The 26,943-nt window shown below is 41.1% G+C and overlaps 1 protein-coding gene across 7 annotated transcripts in view; it reads right to left on the bottom strand.

The window, feature by feature from the left end:
- ccdc88ab (coiled-coil domain containing 88Ab) overlaps window positions 1-26,943 on the bottom strand; it is a 50,800-nt gene that overhangs the window by 20,985 nt on the left and 2,872 nt on the right. For all 7 annotated transcript variants that reach the window (XR_013793083.1, XM_079560515.1, XM_079560518.1 and 4 more), the window contains exons 3-8: window positions 21,663-21,771; window positions 9,796-9,865; window positions 3,907-3,965; window positions 3,131-3,214; window positions 2,914-3,054; window positions 1,139-1,311 (exon numbers count right to left, since the gene is read on the bottom strand). Coding sequence is in view for 6 of the 7 variants with exons in the window: in XM_079560515.1 (XP_079416641.1) it covers window positions 1,139-1,311; window positions 2,914-3,054; window positions 3,131-3,214; window positions 3,907-3,965; window positions 9,796-9,865; window positions 21,663-21,771 (636 nt within the window). In the remaining variant the exon portion in view is untranslated. The remainder of the gene's footprint in view (window positions 1-1,138; window positions 1,312-2,913; window positions 3,055-3,130; window positions 3,215-3,906; window positions 3,966-9,795; window positions 9,866-21,662; window positions 21,772-26,943) is intronic.

Raw genomic sequence — 26,943 nt, 5'->3', positions numbered from 1 at the left:
GCCCCCGTGACCGCCCCCATGCCCGCCCCCGTGCAAAGTGCATTACATTATTATTTACATTATTATTATTAAGAGAAAGTACCCCATGCCCCGCGGCCCCATGCACAGGGCAAAGCAGGCACCATCACAAAGACCACACAGTAAACATGTGCAACTAGCTACAAAAGGGCCTCTTTTAGTCCCAAAGAAAACTGCCACCAAACTGCAGCTCGAGTTTAACAAATGGGGACTGTGTTTTTATGCCTTTTCCGCACAATCACATGACAACACACACAAACACTGCCATAGCAACCAGCAAACATGCTCATGAGATTTGACTCACTTTGGAGTTTAAAGTGCTAAACATTTCATCATAATAATCTTTTTAGTTCAACAATCTAAAACTACATCTACGATCTACAAATCTGAGTGACTCTGTTACCACTGAAGACACAATGCTCAACAATTATCACAGAGGGAGAGCTTTAATTACAGTCTGCTGGTAAAAGTGATGCTAACTAGTGGTTAGACGTCACTTACATTGACAGTGCGGCAAAGAGCCTGGAAAAATATGCCACTGCTGCACAAAAGGTAGCTAGTTATAGAGCTAGTTAGATAGATAGAACAGTATGTGCATGAAAGAAAATTAATGACCAGGTTATTCACAAATGGATTTTGTCTTCCCGAATGGCACTGGCATATTCCAAGATGACAATGCCAGGATTCATCGGGCTCACGTTGTGGAAAAGTGGTTCAGGGAGCATGGGATATCATTTTCACACTTGGATTGGCAGGCACAGAGTCCAGATCTGAACCCAATTGAGAATCTTTGGGATTTTGGGACGCAACACTGGATCTTTTGACATTGCAGAAGCTTATTGAAACAATGCCACAGTGAATACGAGCTATAATCAAAGCTAAAAGTGTTCCAACAAAATATTTCCCTGGCATTTACTAAAGTAGATGAGCGGTGCAATAAATGTATTGTGCTATAAAAGAGTCATGAAGGAAGGAAGTAGAGTAAATCGTTTATCCTGTGTGACTTCATTGTTCGAGGTGTCCGGTGTTTTAACAGGAGACTCCCAACAATCTTTTTCTGTCTATCACAGTACATTACATTTTGAAAGACTTTGGTTATCTGACTCATTGAGGCACTCACAGTTCCTGTCGCAGCCGTCTGATCCGGGCTTTAGCATCTGCCAGCTCCACGGAGAGGTGCTGCCTGCTCTCCGTCCGCCTCATACTCGGGGAGCCGTTTGGAGACTGAGCCGGACACGGGCCCAGAGGAGACAACTGTACACAGTCCCTCTCCTGAGTCAGCTCCACTATGGTCTGCACGAGAGAGGGGCAGGTCACAACATGAGACGGGTTACCACGATAAAAGATCACTGTGATCCTTAAACTCTTAACCCCCACCTGAACCGACCAGTTTGGCCTTACCCAAATCTAAAAGCTTCTTGAAAAAGCTAGTGACATCCAAAAGAGAGGATGAAAACACGAAAAATGTGATGAAAATATAACAAAAAATTGACAAAAACGCCACAAAAGAGTAACAGAAAACTGGAAACAAAGCAATGAAAAGTCATGTAAAAAAAAGTGACTGTTTAAATTAGTTTTATAGGTCTTAGCTTTCAAGTGAGGTGTTACTTTGGCCTATAGTCTATAAACTCCAGTCGGGAAGCTTTTACATTTGGGTAAAGCCGAACAGGAGAAAATGCGCTCAGTTCAGGCCGGGGGTCAGAGGTTTATGGTCTTTAGAGGAGTTGCATGATAAAATGGTAATAAAATCATAGTTGCACTTTGCAAAGAATATTGCACTACCTAAATTTGCCAACACCACCATAAAATCTCTCTAGGGTAGTTTACCTACCAGCATTTTCCTTTATTAGTTGGCATTTTAACCGTCTTTTTAATGTTCCTACTTTTGTTTTTTAGAACTACTTTGATGGGATTGTGCGGCTGTGTACCTCCATAAGCAAGGCCTGCAACTGTACCAATATCTAATTTAAAGAGACTAGATGCAAGTTGGCCATTTTATACTCACTACTACCACCTCATGTCATACGTGTAACTGCACCTTCTATATTAAACAGTGAGTGACAGTGCAGGATTTTAGAGGCAGTTGTGGTGAACAAGGTCTGGGCTCATTCTACACATTAGGACATGGCTGGAACATGTAGGGGGAGGAAAATACTTAATTTTAACATTTTTAAACTCTGTATAGTCCCTTTGAGAAACAAATATAAACCAAACTCAAAGTGTGGCTTAAAGCAAACCAGTCTTGTGACCATTAAGTGACTCTACATTAGTTTTCGTGTACTTATTCATTTCTGTCACATTGTTCGGCATGTTTACGTTTGTTTCTGTTGTTTCAATGCAGATGTTCATTAATGTGAATTGTCCCTGTCAAATAAATAAATAAATTAAAAAAATATATACATAATAATTTGATCAAACACATCATATGACTTTAAGTTAAGACAAAGACAAAACTTCCCCTCTATTTCTGCCATGCTCAGGGCACTAGTCCCACACATGGCCGATGCTGATCTGATGCCCATGAGAGGAAATGGGATTTTAATTGAGAGCGGCTGCAGTGATAGTCTGGAGGCTATTAAAACTCTGACAGTCAAAGTTGGTTGTATCAGTCTGTGGAATCTGCTCCCCCTGAAAACCAGTGTAATGACGCATTCACTGCATTCAACACGAAACACACACGGAGCGCTTATCCACAACACATTTAACCGTTTCAACCCTTCCTTCCTGAGGCGGCTCTACTGTGGTCATGGCAAAAAAAAAAAGTTTCCACACTGCTATGCAACGCTACAGCAACCATAGTTTTTAGAAGTTTAATAAACACTCATAAAAAGGCTCACTGTAACATTTTCTTGTCTGCCATGACATAAAACACAATACAAGTACTGCTATTTTTACCTCAAGCTGTGTATCTCTTTCATCCACCAAGTGTTTCAGATGAAAAGCCAGGTTTCGTGAGAGGCTGTCCAGGTCGTCGGGGGGCACTTCTCCACTGTCCAACCACTGTAGGTCCACTACATTTTCATGATTATGCGTTACCTACGAACACACAAGTCAGTTCTATTCTCTTACACCTACCTTTTTTATAACACTATGCGCAGAATAATAAACATACCTCTTGGATGTGGGAGGCTATAGCAGCTTTAGTGTCAAAATCCAAAGTCTGGATTCGATCGATATATTCTTCTTTCCTTTCACACTGTAGAGAAACAAAAAAACATGTATAATGTTCATGTAAAATGTAACACAACTGAATAGGAGTCTCTTAGACACAATAGAGTTGTGGAGGGGCAGCTCTTATACATTGACTTGGCCTGAATAGGTTCATTGTAGCAACCAGGGAACATCATCAATGCCATCTATTTAACACCATTAGCTCTCTGTTAAAGCGATTACTTTTTATCATGAGCAGCTAACAAAATTTTCCCAAAATGGCATTAAGCAATTACTGAATCTTACTCAACATAGGAGCAATTGTACGTGCAAGGAACTGAATGAGTTTTTGCCACTGAATGAAAATAGGATAAAATACAGTATTATAGCTGCTAGTTTTGAATATTTCTATGCTTTTATGCATTTATTGAGTTATATATTTCCTCTCATAAAGCACAAACATAAACACAGACAGTACATTCAGTGATAAACCAGTCCACTCACACAGGCACAAAGGAGAAAGCAGTGGGATGAGGCTGTGGTCCTACATCATCACAGATTAGCTAAATGGTGAAAAAGTATTGTCCCCTTGAGGAAATTTGTCTTTGACTTGGCCATATTTACCACAAAACCTCAAAAACTGCAGCACAGGTTCAAACAACAAAGACAAAACAACATAGAAGTACATTCTCTGGAGGAGCGTGTTGGTGCAAAATACAGATTTTTATTCAGTTTTACCTGGACAGCACAGCCCAACAGCAGCAGCAATAATTTCTTCATTTCCTCCAAGCCTTGCTCTGAAATAGACAAACAAAATAGTATACATAATGTGAATACCCAAAACACAATTATGACGATGATGAAGTGGCTGTAGCGTAGTACAGAATAAATAATGCCCTCATAGCCAAACAATTTGGAGAGAATAATAATCCACTTTTCAGTGCCAGGATTTGTAGTGTGAATTTCCTGTTGTGCTTCACATGTCGGGGCATATTGTCAAAAATGTTGAAACTCAAAAACAGCTGCTACCAACAGGCCTGAGCTCATCCTGGGACAGGAGGCTCAGGGCAAACCAGTTGGGTGTGTGGATTTGAAATGACGAAGTGATACATCTTTGGGAAGGTGGGGACAGGAGAGTGAGCACATGTTCATGTTGTATAGTGCCTTTGGTATTAGCCTGCTCATTATAACACCCAGAGGGTAGCAAGCGCTAACGCCAGCAATAAATCCAGATTAGCGACAGCCACTATGAGCAAGGTGCAGAACTCAAAAGACGCTCAAGGCTACAGCACTTGTACACAATCCAGGCAGGTATTCAGGTAAATAACTACAGTAATTGCATGCGTTTGATAATCAGAAACACAGCAGCAGTTACCAGTGTAATTGCAATAGGAAGACGATAAACAAACATTGATATAACAGACAGCAGAAGCAGTTCCTACAGAAGCCTCAATCTGTCAAAATAGTGTCAGCAGCATATCGATAGTCCTTCAATTCTCAACAGGTTTAAGTCAATATTTACAGATTTTCCTAAATCAATAGAGACCAGGGAGTTGAAGTCTCACAGAAACCAAGGTTCCTTCAGTCTGTTTATATTAACAAAGCTCCAAGTAAAGATTTATTTTCACACCTACTGATTTGGTTGAGTTAAAAGCAGTATCTGTAATATTTCTTTTACTAGACAGTCTTTCAGTAGACATTGTGAATGCAGTTTGTGATTCATTTCGATTAATTGTCCTCGGCCTTCAACTGTAGTCTTTCACAAATGCGTGGGCTACACTAATTACAAGTGCGAACGCCAAGCCTGAAAACTGTCAAATCACTGCTTTTTAAAATCACCATATGTTTCCTGAATGATATAATGAGAACGAGCCACATTGAGTATAAAGAGCAGTAATGGCTGATAAAAATGTCTCGCTTTGCTTCTGGGCTTAGCAGCTTTTTAAAAGAAGCTACAGAAACCAATTCGGAGAGGGATTTGGGCTCAGCAAACCTAATGCAGCGACGCACGGAAGATAAGAGACTCTGGAAGGATAAATAATTTATAGTCAGGCAGGAGAGGTAGATAAAAGCAGCCAGACAATAATAGGAATAGAGCAGTATGGACCGGCAGCCATACAAACACACGCACGCAGGAGATGCGCTATTGGAAGAGACTGGAGAAGGATGCAAGGAGAGGAGGGTGAAAATAGACAAGAAAATCCCCCAGCTGCAACAAAGGCTTCAAGGAGGAGATTCCTGTTGTGTTATGCGGGTCTCATCATTCCTCCACACTACATGCACTACTGATCCAGAGTCTGTGCAAATTATCTGCCCACCACCAAGCAACCTCGCCTATCCCTGATTTAAAGCCTAACCATCTCGTTCTGACTAAACCTTTTGCACTGTGTATTTCATGTATAAACCTTGTCATCCACCCAGCTTCCTGTCTACCATCCTCCAACATTGTCTAAGCAGTGACTGTTTGTATACGTTCCTCAACGTGTCATCTGTATTTGCCCCTTTTCCTCCCTCTGTGCTTCATCCCTTTGGCAGGAAACCAGGGGTCACCAGGACACTGACTAACCCTTCTTCCTGCCCAGCCATTGTCAGTCTCTCTTTGAGGATATGACTTGATGCCGTGATCACACTATAAAGAATACATGGTAATTGTATTTAATGTGTGTTTAATGTGTAACAACTATATGGGTCCTTTTTGGCCAGATGACGCACTGTTGACAAAGCAACCCAGTGCTAGAAAACCCTTTTTTCCGTTTCCTTTTTCCATCCCTGAATGGAATAGACAGAGTATACAACGCATTACAACGTATTAGCTACATATATCCGATACTGAACCAATACCAGTTTTGCCTCTCAACGCCTTAAAAACGCAACTGTTGCCACCTAAATCTAAGTGAATACGGGCATGCTGTACATCGATTTAAAAGGTAAGAACTTGGGGAAATCAACCGCTGAGTTAGTTTTAACTTTCACAAATGTATTTTTGTTCGCCACACAAAATTCTGCGATTAGCAATAGCATGCTAAAGCTAGCGGGAGCATGCTAATGCTAATGAAAACTGATTGTAGCGTGTGAAGGTTCGCCTATTGCCTTTCGCCATTGTTAACGCATTCCAGAGAGCAGCTCAACCCCCACTCCAAAACTCCTAGGCCATTTTATGACTTTTGGAATGTCGTCACTTCCTGTCTTGTGAATGGCTGATAAGATCGAATACAGTTCGGGAAATTAAGACTGTGACGATCTATCCTTTAACCTTCAAAACCAGAGAGGAGAACTCTCTATTGACCTTCGAATTGGACTAAAGACTGAATCTCAAACTTCTGATTTGAGTAATAATCCAATTCTTTAATTCACGGACAGTGAGAATGAACTCAACCAATCTGTTCTAATGATGAATTCTTCCCCAGGTCAACAAAGACGCAATGTACAAACATACTGTCGAAATGTTGTTTGGAAAGTTGTGAAGTTGTTAATGTGTTTATCGCAATAGAAATGTATTTCTTGAATTCTCTCCCAAAGACATTCCCACTTGGGATCGTCATATCGAGTTACGGACTGAATGTCGATTGGTCGAATCCACGGAGAAAAAGGGGCCGCCCCCTTGGTATAAAGGAAGGAGAAATAGCCAGAAACTCCCCTTACCCTTCCTCTTCTTAAAGAAACCGCTTCTGAGTTGAGTTGGACCGGAGAGAGAGAGACGGACGAGAGCACATGGCATGACATCCCCCGCTGAACTCTGACCTCTCCTTTGTCTCAGATGGACCACAAGAACTCTAAGTTTGAGCCCGTCGTTTGACGTGATTTGTAACTATCTGTTACTTCTTTTAAGAACATTTGCATTTTTCCTACAAGACAACAACATTTTTGATCGCTGAGCTTTCAGCGATTTTGAGTCTTGCTTGGCGCCCAAGGCCAGAGGAGCTGCAGACAGGGCCGCGCCTGCATCAGCTGAGATAGCCATCCGAGAGAAACCACCACCACAGGCCGTCGGACTTTGGGACGCCGGACCACAGTTGGAGTGGAAAGCCTTTCTCTCACGGTTGTAAGCGCATCTCATAGACCTGGCTCAATAAGACTCACATAACCTCTAACCACCTTACTGACTTTCAGATACAATTTTAGAACATTTTATCTGATTATTCATCCTGTTAGGGTTCCAAGTTATTCTGTTTGCACTTTAATATTTAATACCGTCTGTTAATTGATTTTGATCATTAAACCTCCATAAACCACAGTTTGCTTTGGTAATGTCTGTGTTTATTATTCCAGAATAAGGGTCCATGTGTACGTCCAAGACCTCATTTCCTTCAGATAAATCTGTAGTTTAGCCTCCTATTCTTACTTTTATTTTGTTCGCCTTTCGAACTGGTGCCCCGTTAAATTTTAAGGCTAATCTACAACCTATTAATTAATTAATATACAAATTAATTGATTAATAAACCCTCATACCCTACATGATCAAGGGTCAGAAACGATGATAGACATAGCTAAAGTAGCCTAATAGAATAGAATAAAATAACCACTGCTGACGCCAAGTGTTTTTTTAGTTTAGTTTATTTAGTTTTATTTTTAGTTTAAGAAATAAGTTATCTAACATATTTGTACTGATCAGGTCATCCTTGTTAAATGTTTATCCAATCAATCCATCAATAGATATAATTGATCTATAACATGACAATAAAATATGACTTATTGATCTTACAATGGAGAAAAGAGTCAATATAATTTTTCACTCGGAGAAAGACACTTTTAAGAAAGGTGGTATCGGTAAATATCGGAAATCAGCATACTGAAACTCCAGTATCAGTATAAGCAAAAAAGCTGGATCGGTGCATCGCTAGTTCTGAGCCCAAAAACAAGCATTGTACTCCTTCAAATCAGTGCGATATCCAGGAGTTTGCGGTTGTATCCACTTGAATCAGAGCCACAACATTGCAGCCATGACAAAGCATCGTTAATAGGGGTTTTATGTCACTCATTGTGCTCAGTCATGACAAAGATGGGCTCAGCAAGTCACTGCTCTTCTCATATAACCACGAGAGGCCCAAGACGCCAATCGACAATATGTGACGAATGGAAATACAGTCTTTATTTATGGCAAAAACAATCAATACTCCCAGAGGAAAAACGCTCTAGTTGTGTAAACACAAACTCAGTAAACAGTTACAGACATGAATAGGCCAGAACACAGACAATTATGTGTTTCTCGATGTCTGCAACGTCATGCAAAACAAAGCACTTTGTATTTCTCCGGGTTTGCAGTTACAAAGCAGCTAAAGCCTATAGACGAGGTAATAATGAAAACCCCTCGCCAGCCATTTAAAGTGAACTGAGCTTTTTAGCAGATCAGACAAGATTATGTGTGATACTTCGCAGTATGTGGCCCAGACTAAACAAAGAGTGTACAGTGTATCCTTATTTAACTGATCTCTGAGCGCATAAGTCAGTCTGTGTCCCTGGGTTTGACTGTGCATGTGTGTATACAAGACAAAACGAAACGGGGTTAAGTCAGAGCCTGGGGGGGCAACAAGGGTCCATTCCCACATTGAACTGTTTGGAAGAAGACCCTCCCCCCATGCACAAACACTGGCCCACAGACCCCCCTGCCTCTTAATGGGAGCATAATAAAAGCCACATGGCCAATGACTTTCAGCTGCCAGTTACCGAACCATAGAGGCAGATTTTAGAGCCACTGGTCTCACTGGCAGACTGACGGATTATCTCTGGACCTTACTCAGACTCAGAACGTTTAACGTTTATTTTAGATTAATTTTGTATTTGTAGTTGCATGTTAAGAGTTGCTCATGTAGTCCTTCTTTCATTTGTCCTTTATGCTACAAGGTAAAAACAGGAATGTGTTGAAAACCATGACAATAAAAACAATAGCTGTGGCGAGACATGAGGCCTGCTGATGGAGCAATAGAGGGTACAGTCAAATTAACGGTTTTGTAAAGGCCACAAATCATTCAACAGTCCTGCTTCAGCAGGTGATGATGTGAGTAGAGAGAAGTAAACACAGGTAGTAAGGCTATAGTTTTACTGCTGCTACAGAGTACAGTTCAATAAGCGCTTTGGGTGACTGTGTCATGTGAAAAGCGATATACAAATAAGCTTTCATTCCATTCCATACAGGCAAAGTGCAAAGAATCATAAATTTTCCACTGATGACAACACTGCAATGTGTTTTCAGTGACAGACCTGGAAGTGTTAGCAACAATTGGCACTGGGCAAAAGCTTGTACCATGCAGAGGAAGATGAGGTATGCTGGTCATACCTGCCAGGAAGCAGCGGAGAACTGATAAATATTAAAGTAAGCAGAAGGGGCTCAAACTAGAGGAAGGCAGAGGCAAATGGACCGATGACATAATAAAATGGAGTGGGGCATTAGAAGCCAAGAGGATTGCACCAACCAGGTTTCTGTTGGTGAAAAGTCTTTACGGTGAGTGGGTTGTAACTTGTAACTTTGCTGGGAGCAGGACATCACCAGCCCGTCTCCATAGAAATGCTTTCTACTCCACACAAAATAGCTTTGTAGGGAGTCTAGATGAGCATGAGGACCATGTGACCTCGCAACATATAACCTGTAATGTTCTGCAGTGTGGCTTTAAACAACAAATAAAATCTCACCTGAAAGAGGATTTCGTCCAAGGACCAGCACATTTGGTAAAGGCATCATCACGAGCTGCTGTAGGCTTTCCTGTAAAACAAGAAAATGTCAATGAATTTACACTCAGTAAATCACTAATACTACTTTTGTAGCATTTGAACCTAGATTAATGCTTTCATCACAGGATTGTCAGTCACAACAACCAGCATGAATCAGAATGCTTCTATTCATAACACGCCTGCAGATATTCCCCCCCAAAAAATGCTTGTACAGACAGGGATGGGCAAGAGCCAAGAAAATCGTGATACACAAGTCTGGTGTGAACAAGCCTGCTTTGAACACGGAAAATGCCGAAGAGAATTTCCTAACATTGGATGATACACTGGGCACCCTGCCAAAATATTTTCATAGCTGTAACTTTTGCAGGTCAACCTCAGTGCATTAAGAAAAGCAGGCTAAGCAACCTTCAATATTTCATGCCTACCTTCTGGACTACTGTAGCTTGCACTCGTCTGACCTAGGGATTTACCAGGTCGAGACATGTTACTGCTGAGGTCATTAAAACCGCCTTATATAAGTCACAGGGCCATCTGCCTAATACATATTGCATTATCTGACCCAGATGATAAAAGACAGAAATTACCTGTATGTGCAAGTCTAGGGGCACAGCATTAAGAAAAAACATGGTGGTAATGGCGCTATTGCCGTATGGCTTGTGTTTTGGTGTGTGTTTGCTGTGTCCACACACATTTATTTCATTGTAGACAACTATTGTTGTGTTAATACTATCTAGGGTCTGCAGTATTGGCAAGGGGCAGCATTTCTTTGTCTATCTGACCCTGTAAACATTTAATCTGTTGTCATGTGGACATAGTAGTCATTATCAGTTATGCAGCAAATGGACAGGGATGCATCCATTATCAGATGCAATATTATGTCACTGTAATTTGTAAATATTGTGAGAGAAAGGCTTATGTCCAACACAAGTGAAGTGAATAAAGAATGAAGCCCATATTCACAAAATGACCACACAGTAGCTGCTTTGTACACAGTGACTCAGTGTTAGAGTAACGGCTGCAGCCCCAGCTGGCAGTGGTGACACTGAGGCTCTGGGATAAATCAGCTGTTGGTGCGCCTTTACACACAAATGTAGGTCAGAACTCCTTGTTTCTTATAATATTAAATAGTAAAATATGTTTTGTTATCTATGTTAATTATCAAAGAAAACCTGCTCTCATAAAATACAGAGTTATTCATCATTCATCATAAAAGTGTGTTGTGTGGGAGAGGGCCAAGACAACAGATATCAGATTATATAGCTGTATTGTGCAGCCTGAAAACAACTGCAAGTCAAGTTGGAAACATGCATTGATAAAGAGACTGTATATCCGCTTCAGCACCTGTCTCTATCAGCTACTGTCTGCACCTGTTACTCTCAGCGGCAGGTGTGACTCTGTGTCTTTGTCTTATGAACTGTCCTAATACTGCATTCATTGTTTCTGGAACCAATGATAGTGTCCAACACATCATTTAAAACCATGCATAGACTGTTTTCACCTATTTTGTCAGATTTTGTTAGGAAACACTGCCTAGAAGACTCTACAGAGGCTGTTGTTTTTGCCAATTGCAACCAAATAAATTTACAATTCATTTTGATTGCAATTGTACAGCCCTGACTGACACACAGACATACTGAACAACGTTTAAAATTTTGTCACACAGACAGGCTTGTGGATGAGCAGGAAATGACACACATCACGGATTAGCCACATTGCTGAATAACTAGAGTAATATGGCACATGGATTAGAGGGTAAAGGCTTAGCTCTCATACATAAAACATGATGGACACTGCAGAGGAGCGAGCAGTCACCGCCGAGCTGTATGTCATGGAAATTCACACGAGCAAAACACACAACTTTTTATCTGCAGTGTTTTTAAACATCAAATCGCAATAACACTTTTCATGCACTTTCATTGTTTTCAAATGCACCTGCACCAATTCGACAACGAGGCCAATAATGGTAACTACCGAGTCCAGTCGCCAGTATTTGAACCTCCCAAAGTATACGACTGATAATCCCTGGATGACTGAGAACATGGTAGTAAGAAGAAACAAACTATTAATTTGAGATTAATTGCATTTAATTTAATGAATGAAAAAGGTTTAAATCATACATAATAACCAATCATTCTGTCTGCATGTGGTCTTATTATTCATATAACCTGTCGACCCTGATGTTATTCATGTATTTCACTCTTCTCTCTAGTGGTGTGTTAAATATATCATTTTTTTAATGTACCTGCACAAATTAGATAAGAAATGCAGAAGATGAATGATGAGGCGAGACGAAACAAGAGTTGAAAAGTTGATGAAGAAACGGTGAGGGATGAGCTGCCGCTTTGATTCGATCATTTCTCACTCCAGGCACGCAGCCCCCGACATCCCTCCATCCTCCACCCCCCCTCCCTCGCTCACTCCTTTCCTCTACATCAGTATATTATTGATTCCAGCAGGATGCACAGTCTCCCAACACTGGCTCATCTTCCATCCCATAGCAACACTTTGACTGATATATGGAGACGGGGGGGGTTAGGACAGAAGTATGTCAAACACAGTTAAATTTATTCACTTCAGCTGTCTCTCTGCGGGCAGAGGGAACCGTGAAAGCAAGCAAGTACAACATTAGAGAGTTATGTTGTTAATTGTTGGGCATTTTAATCTGACAAAAGGTTGACACATTGTTTAAACACTGAGTGAAAGTCCAGAATGGCATAAGGGAAAAATACATATTATTCTCCTCTGGCAAATTGAAACACAAAACAGTTGAGCAGACCAAATTATAAAAACTCCATTATCCATTTAGCTGTTACTTTGGGAAATACTTAATCATTTGTAAGTGAAGGTGTTCCCCCAAAACTGTTTTTTAACTGCATTTTCCGAGCTTTGTCTGCCCTACTCTTTATAAGTGGACACGGACGGCTAACTGACAAAAATGCTCGCTCCTCCTGACAACGGAAATTTTGGCTGAAAATGCCGTCGCCTGGAGAAATGCTCGGGCAGTGCCTCCCACACACCGTACCACTGCTGCAGCACCGCATGTCAGACAGCTCAGCCCTTACAGTAGATCCAGCTGTGTACACGAGAGCCTGCGCTAAATTGGGGTCAGGGAGGAGGTTATAAGGCTGCAGTGTTTTAAGCCTCAGCGACCGAAGACCGTCAAACACACACACCTCCTCTCTACAAGTCCTTCCCATCCTTGACTAGTTCCGCTGCTGGCTCGCTTTTAACAGGGGGCTAATTGTGCAGCTGCCTGTGCATGTGTTGCCGAACCCGAGAGCCGGAATCACACCCATTCTGCAGAACTGGAGGGGTTACCATAGAAACCAGGCGATGGGTTTATCCTCCCCAACCTCAGCCAGTCTGACACACATAGTAAAGCATGTACCAAAAAAAAAAAAAGGCGCATAGCCTCACACATACTGTACGCGCGGCTTTCACACATCATGGTAAGCATGTACGCACACGCGCCACGCACGCAGCCTCTCTGGGAGTCGGCACTGCGGACTTCTCTCCCGCTGAAAAACTGCACAGATTACCAACATGAAGGGTTATTTCCACCAACAATAGGAAGAGGCATTCTTCCTGTTTCTGTCACAGCGAGCAAATAGACACTAAAGGATGAACATGCAGAGCTTTTAAATGTACCGCAGCATGTTCCCCTCTATTGTTCTCAGCGGTCGTAAAGATCTCAATCAACTCAAGCAACAGGACTTAAATTATGATCCGACTTAAACATGTAAAGCAACCTTACCCTCTTAATCACAAAATATCGATGATAATAATAATGATAATCATAATATAATAATAATAATAATAATAATAATAACAACAACAACGATAATGCATTTCTGGACACTCGAAGACGGTTTACATTGCATTATTCATTCACTCCATACTTAGTGGTGCTAAGCTACTATTTGTAGTAGTAGGGCAGGGCGATATGGCCTAAAATGTCTATCACGATAAAAAAAAGAAATATGATAACGAAATATTTGACGATAGAATTGACAACGGACAAACTACTTCAAAATTCCAGCCTAGGCGTCAGATATTGCAAAGATATTTCATTCTTTTTTTGGCGCCAAACTAATTTCCTCGAAAATATGATCTACTCAAGCAATTTACATCTTTCATTTACTTACTTTTTAAGCACCTGACCCTGTGTCCTACACAGTGAGTGTTTATGCAGCTCTGATGGAGCTGAGCGTAACATAAATTATATTGTGTCCACAATGATATAAAAAAAATACAACAATATAAAAAATATATATATATCGCAATAACGATATGGCCCAACCCTATATTGTAGCCACAGCTGCCCTGGGGTAGACTGATGGAAGCGAAGCTGCCAATCTGTGCCATTGGCCGCTACGACCACCACCAACCACTCACTCACTAACTACCAGGATTCCTGGTGTATTGGCTGGATTCCCAACGACCAACCTGGCCCTTCCCTGCTTAGCTTCCGAGGTCTGACGGGATCGATCATAGCCGGTATATATAATATATAGACACAATAATAGATACTCACACTCACCAGACTGTGAAAGTAACAGAGGTTCTAGATAGAAAGACTACATCAACACCCACATCAACATGGATTTTCTTTTTTACACTGTGGAACCAGTGTATAGAAAGATTCCCAAGTATCAAAATTAGGTTACATAGCATCGGGCAACCCACAAAATCAGAGCATCCTGGGGCTCAGATGATCTGTTTTGAGGATCTCTGAGGGGAATCTATCTCCACAATATGATTTTGGTAGTCAATTACTTTTGTTTATTGGTTTGTTTTGAGTTTTACTGATAATGAAAACCATCCTGATGTCTGATGGGTATGAAAAGAAGGAAATGGTCAACGCAAAAGACTTCAACTACAAGAGACATGGATCCTCAAGAGAAATCACTCCCTTAAATGATCTCATGTCAATGAGTTACTTCTTTACAGAGGCCACAAAGAACTTTCAAAAATAAAACGGCAGCAGAGCAGGGGTCAAACCTAGCAGTTGCTGGAGTAAACAGCAGTGGAGTCTGCTGTCAAACAGATGGACAGATCATCTCTTACACGAGGAGGAGGAGAGACGGAGCCATTAGCGCACTGTTGCTTTTGTTTAGCCCGTGTTATCTGTCAGTCTGAGTGTGTATTCTACAAAAGCCTGGAGGCCCAATGAGCAAAGAGTTGATCCTACTGCTCGGCTCAAAGGTGGAGGCAGGTGGGCTGAGGGTGATCTGACTGCCCCTTAACATTACCCCAGGCACTGCTTCATACTGGCTGGATAGTAAATTGCAAAGAACACAATACCATATGTGCCTCCTTGACAATGAGGATAAATCTATTCTGTACATTTTACTTACACCTGGAACAATACTAAACAGTAACTGGAGGCTCAAAACAGAGCTGTGCCTTGAAGTACCTCTTAACATTTTACATAGGCAAACAACTCATTGGATTGGAATGTAAAACTAATTTAAAAGGACAAAACCCAAAAAGGATTTTCAAATAGGAATGAAACTGGATTAAGGACGCTGTGAACTGTAATGTTTTTTTTAGGTCTGAACGAGAACTCCTGCACAACCCGCCCCTGTTGCTGTTGTTGTTGGAAAAGAGGAACCAAGTATCAGGCTTCCTTTTCATGCATCTCTGACTAATCTGAAAATAACTCCTGCTGCAGCATATGGGAACCCACTCTACACGAAAACTGCCATAAACTTTGCTTCCCGTTCGCTTTATCAAACTCCACAAGTGCTCACAGTATATGAGAGCTTGTGTGGGGGAAGAAAGTAGCCATAATTCATTATTCGACACATTTTTCTGTGGTTATGAAGACAGCTGCAAATAAAATGGAAAGCAAGTCTTGGACGTTGTAAGCTACTTGTTTTTAAAATAATGTAAAGTATATTTATGGCAATGAAAAGCCCCTACTTCGGAGCACACAAAAATCTATAAACAATAGTTGCAGTTGCCACCTACTAGCAAGACATAATTAGTAGCTGTAGCACTCAGATATGAACACTGAAAAAGAGGAGCACCCCTTCATGGCATTTTTGAACTCCTGAGAAGGAGTCTGAGTATGTGGATTACTCCAACACGATCTTAAATGGACTATACGAGTTTAAAAATGTTAAAATTATGCATTTTCCTCCCCCTACATGTTCCAGCCATGTCATAATGTGTAGAATGAGCCCAGACATGTTCACCACAACTGCCTCTAAAATCCTGCACTGTCACTCAAAATGTTTTACTTCAGGTCCGAATTGCCGTCATGCACGAGCTTAAAGTAGAAGGTGCAGTTACACGTATGACCTGAGATGGCAGTAGTGAATATAAAATGGCCATCTTGCATCTAGCCCCTCTAAGTTTGTTTTACATGAGGGAACATCATAATAACATGATGAAAAAAGAAAATAAATCCATTTAGCAGAGTATAGGCCTTTGAAATACATTGATTCCCACGCCATCGGGACTCTATGAATTACTTCAATATTTGCCAAAAGAGGTCATACAAACATTGTTCCTCTTTCGGTGCAGTTACAGAGCAGCATGTGAGTGTCCATGACAAAGGACTGTTAGCCCGCAGTCACAAAACAGGCACATGTCCCCATAAACCCGCACAGATCTGGCCAACGGCAAGAAAGAGCAAATTAAAAAAGCAAATAAAACAGCGTATGTGGTGATGTGTGCGTGTGACTCACTTAATGAGTGCTGTAAAATTAATCACAGCCTTAAGACACAAGTGTGAAAAATCTGTTTATATAAAGCAACAAATACGTGTCGATTTAAAGCAGTGCGTCACAACTTTGCTTCACCCAAAAAAACAGGGCAGCTTTGTGCAGATTCGGTCAACAAGGAAGGAAATGATCAACCCCCCTTCCATACACATACACACACACACACACACACACACACACACGCACACACGCACACACGCAAGGGCAAGACAAACCACGAAAAGCTACATGAAGTCATCAGATCTGACCACTAGGGTGATCCTCTGACCCCATAGTGGAATGGGTGCAAGGGGAGCAAAAATGCTCAGCAGAGAAAGTGCTATAATCAGAGTTGTTATACCACAGATGCTAAAGATGCCCGAGAAAGCCAAAGTAACTCAAGGCAGTGGAGTATGAATGGTGTCCTCTGTTAGCATTCAGTCAAAACAGCACTTTCTACCACACCCCAAAGAAATGCCAGGCAAAGAGGGGACAGAGACGGCTTTATTTAATGTTTAGCAAGTCATGGTTAAGGCTCAGAGGGGAAAATAACTGGCAAAAATATGCAAAGAATATAAAAAAAAGGCTCATCTGACAAAAAATAGACTAGCAAAATGGGTCAAGCACATATTACGAAGATCAAAGCCTATTAAATAACACACACATATATTACTTTAGGGACAAAACAATACACCGTCTGTCACTACTATCATGTAACATAAATAATTCCAGAAAATATCGTGATAAACTGAAGACCATCTTATGACTCTGAAAGCATGAAAGACAGAGCATGTGCTTTTTTTTTTATATATAAATGTACATAACCTATTCAACACATGTGCTGCAATAAATCTGAAGCACAATGAACACTTTCTCCACTATACTAGTGTGTTAGTACCTTTAAGGAATAGGCCACCATTTTTTCATACTGGTGCCGCAATCTATCAGCTTTGAGCAACATTGGTCAGGAGTTTTGGATAATGGGCATATGACTCATCATTAAAACTGAGATATGTTCTTACCTGAGCTTAGACGAGTTGATGTGTACCTGTCTGGTCTTTACGCGTGCGCTCAGTCACGCAAAAACACCAAACATGCTGTCAGCTCTTCCACGTTTTCCCTATTTAAATACGGTTACTTGAGCGTTTACATGATCCAAGTATAGTCACACAAAATTTCGAGTGAGACCAGACAGGTACGCATCAACTCGTCTAAGCTCAGGTAAGAACATACAGTATCTCAGTATGCAAAAACGGTGGCCTATTCCTTTAATGAGCCCATTATCCAAAACTCCCGACCCATGTTGCTCAAAGCTGATAGATTGCTAGCTATGACAAAACATTCCCACAACCGGTTAAATTACGGTACGGATTATAAATATTGTAGCCAAACAAATGTATAGCTATTAGTAGCTTAAGTCATTACTGCTACTTTTAAACAGTATCCAAATGCAACTATTGAAGAAAAGGACAAGTATATTATAAATGATTTAGTTGCATCCAGCATTCCAACTAGAGTTCAATGGTCCTTGCTTCCCTTTAGAAAAACAGCTAAAGGATAGTGATTATCTGGTCAGAGCTTTGTATTACTTTTCTCAGGAATGCCAACCCAAGGCCGCTAAATTAAAAAGGAGGCCTGTATTATATTTGGCCTGGACACAGAGCCGAGCTTTCAAGTGCATTTGGAGAACAATAAGTAACCGGAAAAGTAATATCCTATTGGACTGGCCGAGGCTCGCTCACACTGAAGGGGTGTCTATAGCTTCAACGTTTAAACTCAATACATTGTCCCATGTGGTTACAGCTGCTCTTGACTGATCTACAGACCATACTGGGAAATCAAAGCTGGTCTAGACATGGTAAACCCACCTACACAATCTCCGTTCCAGCAATAAAACAGTGGAAAATCTACTCATGTACCTCTCACTCCATCTCCCCTGAGAGCTCAAGATTACATTATTCCATAGTTATTATGTTTGCAGACATGCCTTTTACGTTTAATGCTTGATTTGCAGTTTGGGGTCTCAAGGTAATAAGATCAGATGAAACATGTTGCTCCATTGAGTTGTGCTGGCTAAAACCAATCACTTGAAATTGACTTTACATATTGGAAAGCAATGGGGCTTGTAAAGGTAATAAAGAAAGTGCTGAGCGGTACACCAACCTAAAGACCTGTTAAGCACATTAGTTAGGGATCTGAGTCCGTCTCCGTCCAGATGGCCATGGAAATGCGAAACCAATAAGTGGCAAAGTTACCACAAGAAGAGAGCGCCACATCAATAGTATTTAATAAAAGACCCGAATTGCGGCTATTTTGGGCAAATTAATGAGGCAAATATAGTTTCCATATATTGAAATAATAGTTCTTAAAGTTTTGGATGTGGGTAATGGCAACACATTTAGCAGTTTCAAGTTGAGAGCAAAGCCTGTTATAAAAATGTTATTTGTTTTGAATTGTAAAATACTTGGGCAAAACAAAGACTTGCCTGATGGCTTGAATAAAAATACCAGACCTTGTAAAGTTATGCCTGGTTTAGCAGCTTTACCAGTTTCTATATTGTAAACTGTACCTGTTTAACCTCTTAACCTTTAGACGAGCTTGCACTCAAAATGTTGACAGCCAAATTCTACAACATCTCTCACGTGCCGCTTTGTCTTCCACCAAAACACGGCCAAATCAGAAGCTACTGTTGCAATGAAACTTAGCCCGTTTACTTTCAAATGCTCACTTGCAATGGTCAGTGGCCCTTAAGACCCCGAGAGGGCAACGTGAGGGCAGACAACTGGTGTCTGTGGAGACTGGGGAGGGTCATTCTGCTGGTGGTCATCGGGGGCAATGCCTTTACTGGTCCCCCACAAATGGATTTGGCCAGGGATAAATAGACAGGATAAACAAAGCACAGTCAACAAGGGCGGCATTGTCGCATTACTGCCCAACTTTATACCAACTTTGCACTCAGATGGTGCATTTGGCCAAGTAACATTTATGAAAAGCTTCATGAAGCACGCGTTAGCTCTGGGGCACCCCCACACGTGCCTCTCGTAGTCTGCGGCGCCAACACCCATACATATTATGTTATATCTGCACTTTAATCCTAATGTCTAACATTGATAGGATGATGCAGGTTATGTTGGCCACAATTAGACAGCATGAATTCTTATGTTTAGGCCAGACAATATTCTTTTTGGATCCTTATTTTAAATTGCACTGTTTTGACTTGGATTAGTAAATATATATCCACTTCCAACATAAATATAAAACACCCTGCTTGAAGTCAATAGAATTACTAGTATGTTTCAGCATACGTATATGCAGAAAAGTGCAAAGCAGAAAGAGCAAACTCCTGTATCGATCTCATGCGCTCTCTCGTCTGCCTGGCCTAGCGCCTGCTCTTCCTCTCTCATCTCTAAGGACAGGCACAAACGTTATGGGATGAGGCTAAATGCCTAAAAACTTCTTTTCAAGTGGAATTTCAAGGATTGTTGATAAGGTTTGAAACACCGTGTGCTTTGCCGCTGCTCGAGCGCTAATTATTGTAAATGCTTTTCAGCCTTCCACAGGCCGATATTAGCCAAACAAAAACTCAGATAAACGTTACAATCTCAAGTGTTTCGGCCTTTTCACCAGAACTCGCTCTGCTTTCTCAAACGAACTTTACGGTGCAACAGAAAAGTGTCAGCTCTCCACAACTGTTCGCTACGTAATGCCACACCCCCCCTGACAAAATGCTTTATTCTGCTATATTATTAAGAAAATCTTTGAATTCATTATTTTATTTCACCAACTTAAATTTGTATTACATATTATTAAAATGATTGATTTTTGATAATTTTGTAGCCCCATTTGGATTTGTCATATAAATCAGTAATTTGACCTTTGTGACCCATGCAGGATCATCTCCTCAGCCATTGACTGAACCTGCTTAACCTTGAGCTCACACCAACTCAGACAGATAATTCTCCCAGCCATTTGAGCCAACTGAGCCAATTACAATTTCTTCATTGTTACAAAAAGATCCTCTATTGATTGTCAGTTGTAACCAGTACAGACCAAAGTACCAAGAACATGTATAATTCAACTATCTGAAGACCTCTAAGCTCAGTGTTGTGAATGTATTAATAAGTAACTCCCTTCATCCTGGCCTGAGTGCAAACCCTGAGGATATGGGTCAGAGTTCTCAGTCTAAGTGTGGGAAAGCTCTGTCTATGTCAGCACAACTGCCCACCCATCACAGACAGGCTGACTCATGTCTGATACACTGGGATCATCAACATTGTCAACAGTATAAAATAATGTATTCATTCATATCCTTGTTGAAAGATTGTCAACTTGTTAACTTCTGTTTTATGTCACTTCAAGGCATTTTGTTAGTAGCCAATCATTTCTCGTAGGCGCACTTAAACTTCCACTTCTGATGAGCCATTTATGTGCACTGACGATGAGGCTGCACTGAGAGATAAGACCACAGCTATCTGATTCACTTCGGATTGAAGCCATCTTGTGAAACCTGCATAGTGCTCCTCACAGTGTGGACTAAATACACACCATAAAAGTATACCCCTTCAGTCATTTCACAAATCCATGTGAAATTGACTGCATTAACTAAAATAGTTTATCGGCGCAAACTGTTGTACACACATGTAGTAAGTTCATGAGATATTTATGAAAGCAGAGAGTCCGAACCACATGTGCGGGCTGTGACATCTCTCTGCGTTTATTCAACCCAGAGCAACATCTGGAGGGAGTCACTGCACCACATCACACGTGCAGCCACACGTCAGACTCTACTAATACAAACATCTACCGCATAAAGACAGGCCTTCTGTACATTGGAACAAGATGGAACACAAACACAACTTGGACTATCCCTAAAAGAAAAAAGAAATGTTGGTGGCATAAAAAGCTTAAGCAAGTTGTCAGTGAACAAGCAAACATACTCTTCCATCCACTTTATAAAAAGGCACAACGTTTAAGAAAACTGCTCATAGCACAAATGTCTCTAGCATCCTGACAGCTAATGTCACTTCTTTTATAGAAACTATAGTTGTTGTGTTTGTTTTCAAGACAACAGAAACATTTTCCTTAAGTGTGTAGCAAACATGCTCTAAGAGATCTTACCTGATAGTAGGACTTAATCTGTCGGATCAGGATGGTCAGATTCTGGATCCGGAGCAGGGGGTCATTGTTCACCTTCTTGTTGGTCCTTTGTACTGTGGCTTTGGGATTTCTAAAAGATAAAACATAATGGATGTTAAAATAATTACAAAAGATACAAACAATCAAAGATATCATAGACTGTTCGTATGGATCAAGGCTTAAAATCATTGAGACAATGTGGTGCAAATTAACCTGATACAAGTTTCTCAGCTGGACACTATGTTGACTGCGCAGATTAGAGCTTGGCTTAAGTTATTCGCATCACAGTGACAAGGGGCTCGATAGTTTACACAGGGGCAATAGGTGGCCTTTGCATGTTTTATAAGCAATTTCTTGAACCTTTAGGTCAATCTGAGCAAGTGGTCAAAGAACCAGCCACAGACAATTCCGAAATTCTTCTTTATTACTCAGAAATTGCATGTCTTTATATAAGAAGTGTACGTCTTACGCCTTGAGGTCCTAGAAGAAGCATGCATGACGAGTGATGTTATCACGGGTAACAACATGTTTTAGTGAGCCTCATAGACATTCCTCTGATACAGAGTACCACATGCTCAGCCGCTCTTATCACAAACAAAGCTAACATTTGCATTTCTTAGATCATTATTACATGTCTACGCAGAGTACTTTTACAAAAATATCCAACCCAGAAAAGCACACACAACAGTCAAAACAGAATGATACGGATTTGCCAACCGCACGCTTCGTGGAATGCATAACATTTCAGCAATTTCGAGGTCATGAGAACTCTGCAAGAACCTCAGTTACTTATGATATGACAATAGTAGCAGAGAGTCTAGTTAGTGGAGTGGTCGTAACATGACTTCTGTGGATGCTTCAGGGCAATTCCCAAGTCCTCCCCAACAAGACTGATGACAGAGCTGCAACTTCAGAGCTGACTGGGATTTGACGGGTTTAAGTGGATTTAGTTTGATAAAAGGGAGACATGCTTTGGGGGGCACTATTTAGGATCATCTAGATTTTAACAAACAGATGTACAAGGTCTAGGAAATATGGATTGTATGTCCGTCATCATGAATAAAGAAATGACAAGACATTGCTTCAATCACCTAAAAATAAAAAAACATTTAAAATCCACTTCATAATGTATGACCATGAGGCAAATTGTATTAAAAAAAAACATATTTCAACCCTAACGTTTATATAATGCAGACTAGCCACACCCCAGCTTCATAAACCATAATACTTTACAACATACATCATAGCATGTATATCTAATGACCTATATAAGAGGTCAACCTGCGCCAAGATGGGGGAGGAGTGTTGCATGCCAGCATCAGTGAAGCACATGTGAAGTCATGCATACGTGCTCATGTCTGCATCTGTGCCCATGTCTAGCAATGTGCAGCTTTACTCCCATGTATACGAAGTCATCCTATAGCACATGATCATGTTTTAATTCAATCCGGTTTGTCCTGTGAAGTGGAGGAAAGGTGAAGGAGTCTACTTTTGTTTTACAGGACATACAGTTCAGTAGATGGTCACTTGGGACTTCTGGCTGAATGCCATGGGCCTGATTGCTTTAACACACTCTCTTCTACATAAACTGCACTCGTATAGTAGCTAATGGAATAGCATTGTGTCTGGCTGCAGCGTGGATGTGTTAATTAGCCTTCTCACCCTCCACCCTCACAATCTCCTAACCAGGACGACACGCGGCTGTTTTCAAGGCAGGTCTGAATGAATGGTCACATGCCGTCATCCTCCCCCAAGCCCAACACCCCCTTTCCAGCACCATAGTATGGGGTCTATTTAACCCTTAATTAAAAAGCCCTGTTAGATGGTGTAATCCCATCAGAGCAATACGGTGTCGAAGGATGGCAAGTGGAGAGCACTATAAAGCAAATCATTCGCACCGGAATTCTTCAGCAGCGTGACATACAGTAGTACAATGGCATCCATTAAAAATCTATGTAAATTACAACATCTTTCCCCTCGTTCAATAAGCACGCATGGAGCTATTGCCCCCCCTCCTCTTTTTACAGTTCAGTAGGCGACTAAATACAGGGGCTTAACACCAATGATTGCGATAATAAGGAAGGGGATTCCAGATATTGCCTCCTTGCCTGCTCCTGCTGATTCAGTGGATTTAGGACTTAAAATGGACAAGTAGTATTAAAAGACAGACAGTCTGCAAGTTGGTCAGACAGCAAGTCGATAAGCAGCCACATCAGTGCCGTCAATAGGTTCTGTGTAGCCTTACTATGGTAAAGCCTGGGGGCCATTGCGCTTTCTCCTCTCATCCACGAGCTCTGATTGGCCCAGTGGGTTAGGGAGCAGTGGTAGCCTATATATGACAGGCTACATTAAAGTCAGCATGGGCACCCAGGCACATGCCTGCGCAGTGCGCACACACACTGCACTGCCCTGCACTGGGATCACAAAGAGAAATGCAGGCGTGCACGTGTGGGGAGATAGAGCCAATAAGCCAAACCGTGTAAACATTGGAGTCTAGGAAAAAAAGTGATTCTCGGAGCAATTAGGAGACGGAACACTTAGTTTGTTACAGCAAATCACAAAATCTCTCTAATTACAAACCTTGATGGGGAGTCAACAGCAATTTGCTTATAAAATGTTGTACTGCATAATTAGCCAAACACATTAATGCTGCACTCTCACAAGATTGGAAAAAAGCACTTACTCAATGATGCGTGCCAGAAAAACATTTGCAAAACTTAAAGAAGCAATATGGCCAAGATTACGATGCAGATACCTGAAGGATACTTTCCGATACCAATACTAAAATATTTGTCATCTAGAACCAGAAGATAGAACTACAATGTTCTATTTTTTATTCCATAAAATACTATTTCTATCAAGCAGGCATCAAAACTTGGTCTCTAAATTTGACTTTGAAATTTCATTTATTGTATTTGATCATTGACAATGCTCAAAAAGACATTAGTGTCTAAAAATGAAGACATGTCATGTATCAGATTATAGCAAAAATGCTGAGTTGATGTTATATTTACAAAAGTTCTAAAACTTGATCATATAATAACACATCATAAAAACACTTTCCACCAGGGAACGATCACTCACTCACAGTTTACACCACTCATGTCACGGTCATTCAGTGCAGACAGGTTTGATTTAATAATAACCACATACCAGTAGCACCTAAACTTTTTTTCGATACCGTCCTGGTACCCAGCCCTACCAAACAATATGCAAAGTATTTGTAGTTTTCATTCTTATTAGAAACTGGACCGAGTACTGAGGGTAGTATGCAAGTTTCAAGGAAGAATGAAAAAGAACTCACTCACTCATTGCCTTCTGCCCTCACTAAGCCGCAAAGATCCGTTACAAATCCACAGTTTATGAAGACTGAGAAAAATCCTTTTACGACTTTGATAAAGCTACTTTCCTTTACTACTCCATTCTTTAGACAAAATTATGTCTAAAGATTACATAACAAAATTATGTAATCTAGTCAAAACCTTGGAGCATTGTTTTAGCTTTGTCACAGGCATAAGGCCCCGCTTTGTGCCCCTCATGAGGACAGTAGTACAAACACAGCAGTAAAACGGCGACCAGTGGTATGTGGTTCCCATCGGCCAATTTCCTTACACTGGCTTTTTCACAGCCTTGTTTCTCTGCTGCCTTTGTCTCACGGTCTTTCTCTTTAGGGACTCTTCCCATTCCTCTGCCGCTGTATCCATAGGGACCCTTTGCTAAACTTATAATTGCCACTTGGCTGGAAGTGACCCGACTACTTATCATATGAACTTCACCAGACCCTAACCATCAAAAACAACAAGGTCAGTCTTCATACTGACCGCAAGCCACACACACCAACACATGAGAGGCATCAGTCGTGACCACATCTGTGTTTCAGCTTCCTCTTCCAATGAATAACTTATTTAACCTGCATTGTCATAGTCACACAGTTACTGCCAATGTTACACCATGCCTGGTCTTCTCTGGGTAAAAAGTGAGTAGTGCATTCATCCACTCCATCCAATCACTCATCAACTCGTAACTATAGCAACTGTAAACATAGCCATGGTTGAATAGAAGGGAGAACATCATCCATTTGGACAACCACAAAACCAGATTACTTCGACCAATCATTAATAAGGATATGACTCAAGATACAATTTTCATATAGGCTCAGGCTGCCAAACCAACAGTGAAATATATATTAAACTCACAAATAACAAAGGATTATATCATGTATCATAATTCCCCATGAGATTCGGTGTGTCCCTGGATTTAATGTTGTGTGCTTCACATTAAGACAACCTTGTTAAAATGATGCTCTCTGAAGGTCACAGCTGCAGCTTCCTGTTGTTCCTACATCATCAATGTACAATACAAGTGTCTATAGTACATCACAAATAAAAAGTCAGAGTGGATCTCAACCCTCTAGTCTTGATTTGAATATTCATCATCTGGACCTGGAATCCCAAATATTTCTGGAGTCCAAACAAGGACAAACAAAGTCAACAAAGACCCAAAGCAAGGGAAGACTCTTGGGAGATTTAACCCTGTATCCCTTTTAGACAATATAGCTCATGGCAAACTTTCCAAAACACCAGTGTTTGAGCATGTTTGAATCATTCTCATCTCCACATTGTATTTGACCTCGCTTTTATCAGCTGCTGAGAAGCCAATTTTGTCATTACAAGGACGTGATGACAGCAGCATTGTAGACGACATCCTGAGTGTGTGCTTACACAGCTGATACAGCAGCCTTGGCACAGCACCCTGCTATGCTTTTGCGTTCAATATTACAGTATAATGCATTATTGCAACTACAACTATCACACTTGGCAGTAAACTGGAGATAAGGAAAGTCAAGTGTATGGCAATAAAAAACAAGCGTAGCCAACAGGGTCACCAGCTCGCCAACTGTGGCAAGGAGAAAAGGACATGGTTTAAGTAAAGAATATATACACAGACAGACTAGGGCTGCATCACCTAATAAGTAAATGATAACAATAGTTTGGAGATATATCGTGCAGCCCTAAGACAGACATATAGGAAAGGTCCACCCAGACAGAACAGACTGGTTGACCAAAATGCCAACAAACCAGCATGCGTCTACAGCTTGGGCAGAAGAGCAGAACATCCGATGGGACACTTGTCACGGAGTCAAAATGAACAGGCTCATGGTTGCCACGTGGACACCGATTTGGTGCGACAGCTCTGAGGAGGAGATCTAATTGGCATGGTTATGTCACCGTACAGGGGATGTGAGAGGGTGGGGGCAGTGCCA

This window comes from Gobius niger (assembly GCF_951799975.1).
Source record: "Gobius niger genome assembly, chromosome: 7".
Classification (NCBI taxonomy): domain Eukaryota; kingdom Metazoa; phylum Chordata; class Actinopteri; order Gobiiformes; family Gobiidae; genus Gobius; species Gobius niger.
Note: the sequence above shows the minus strand (reverse complement) of the source record. Positions and strands in the feature narration are given on the sequence as shown.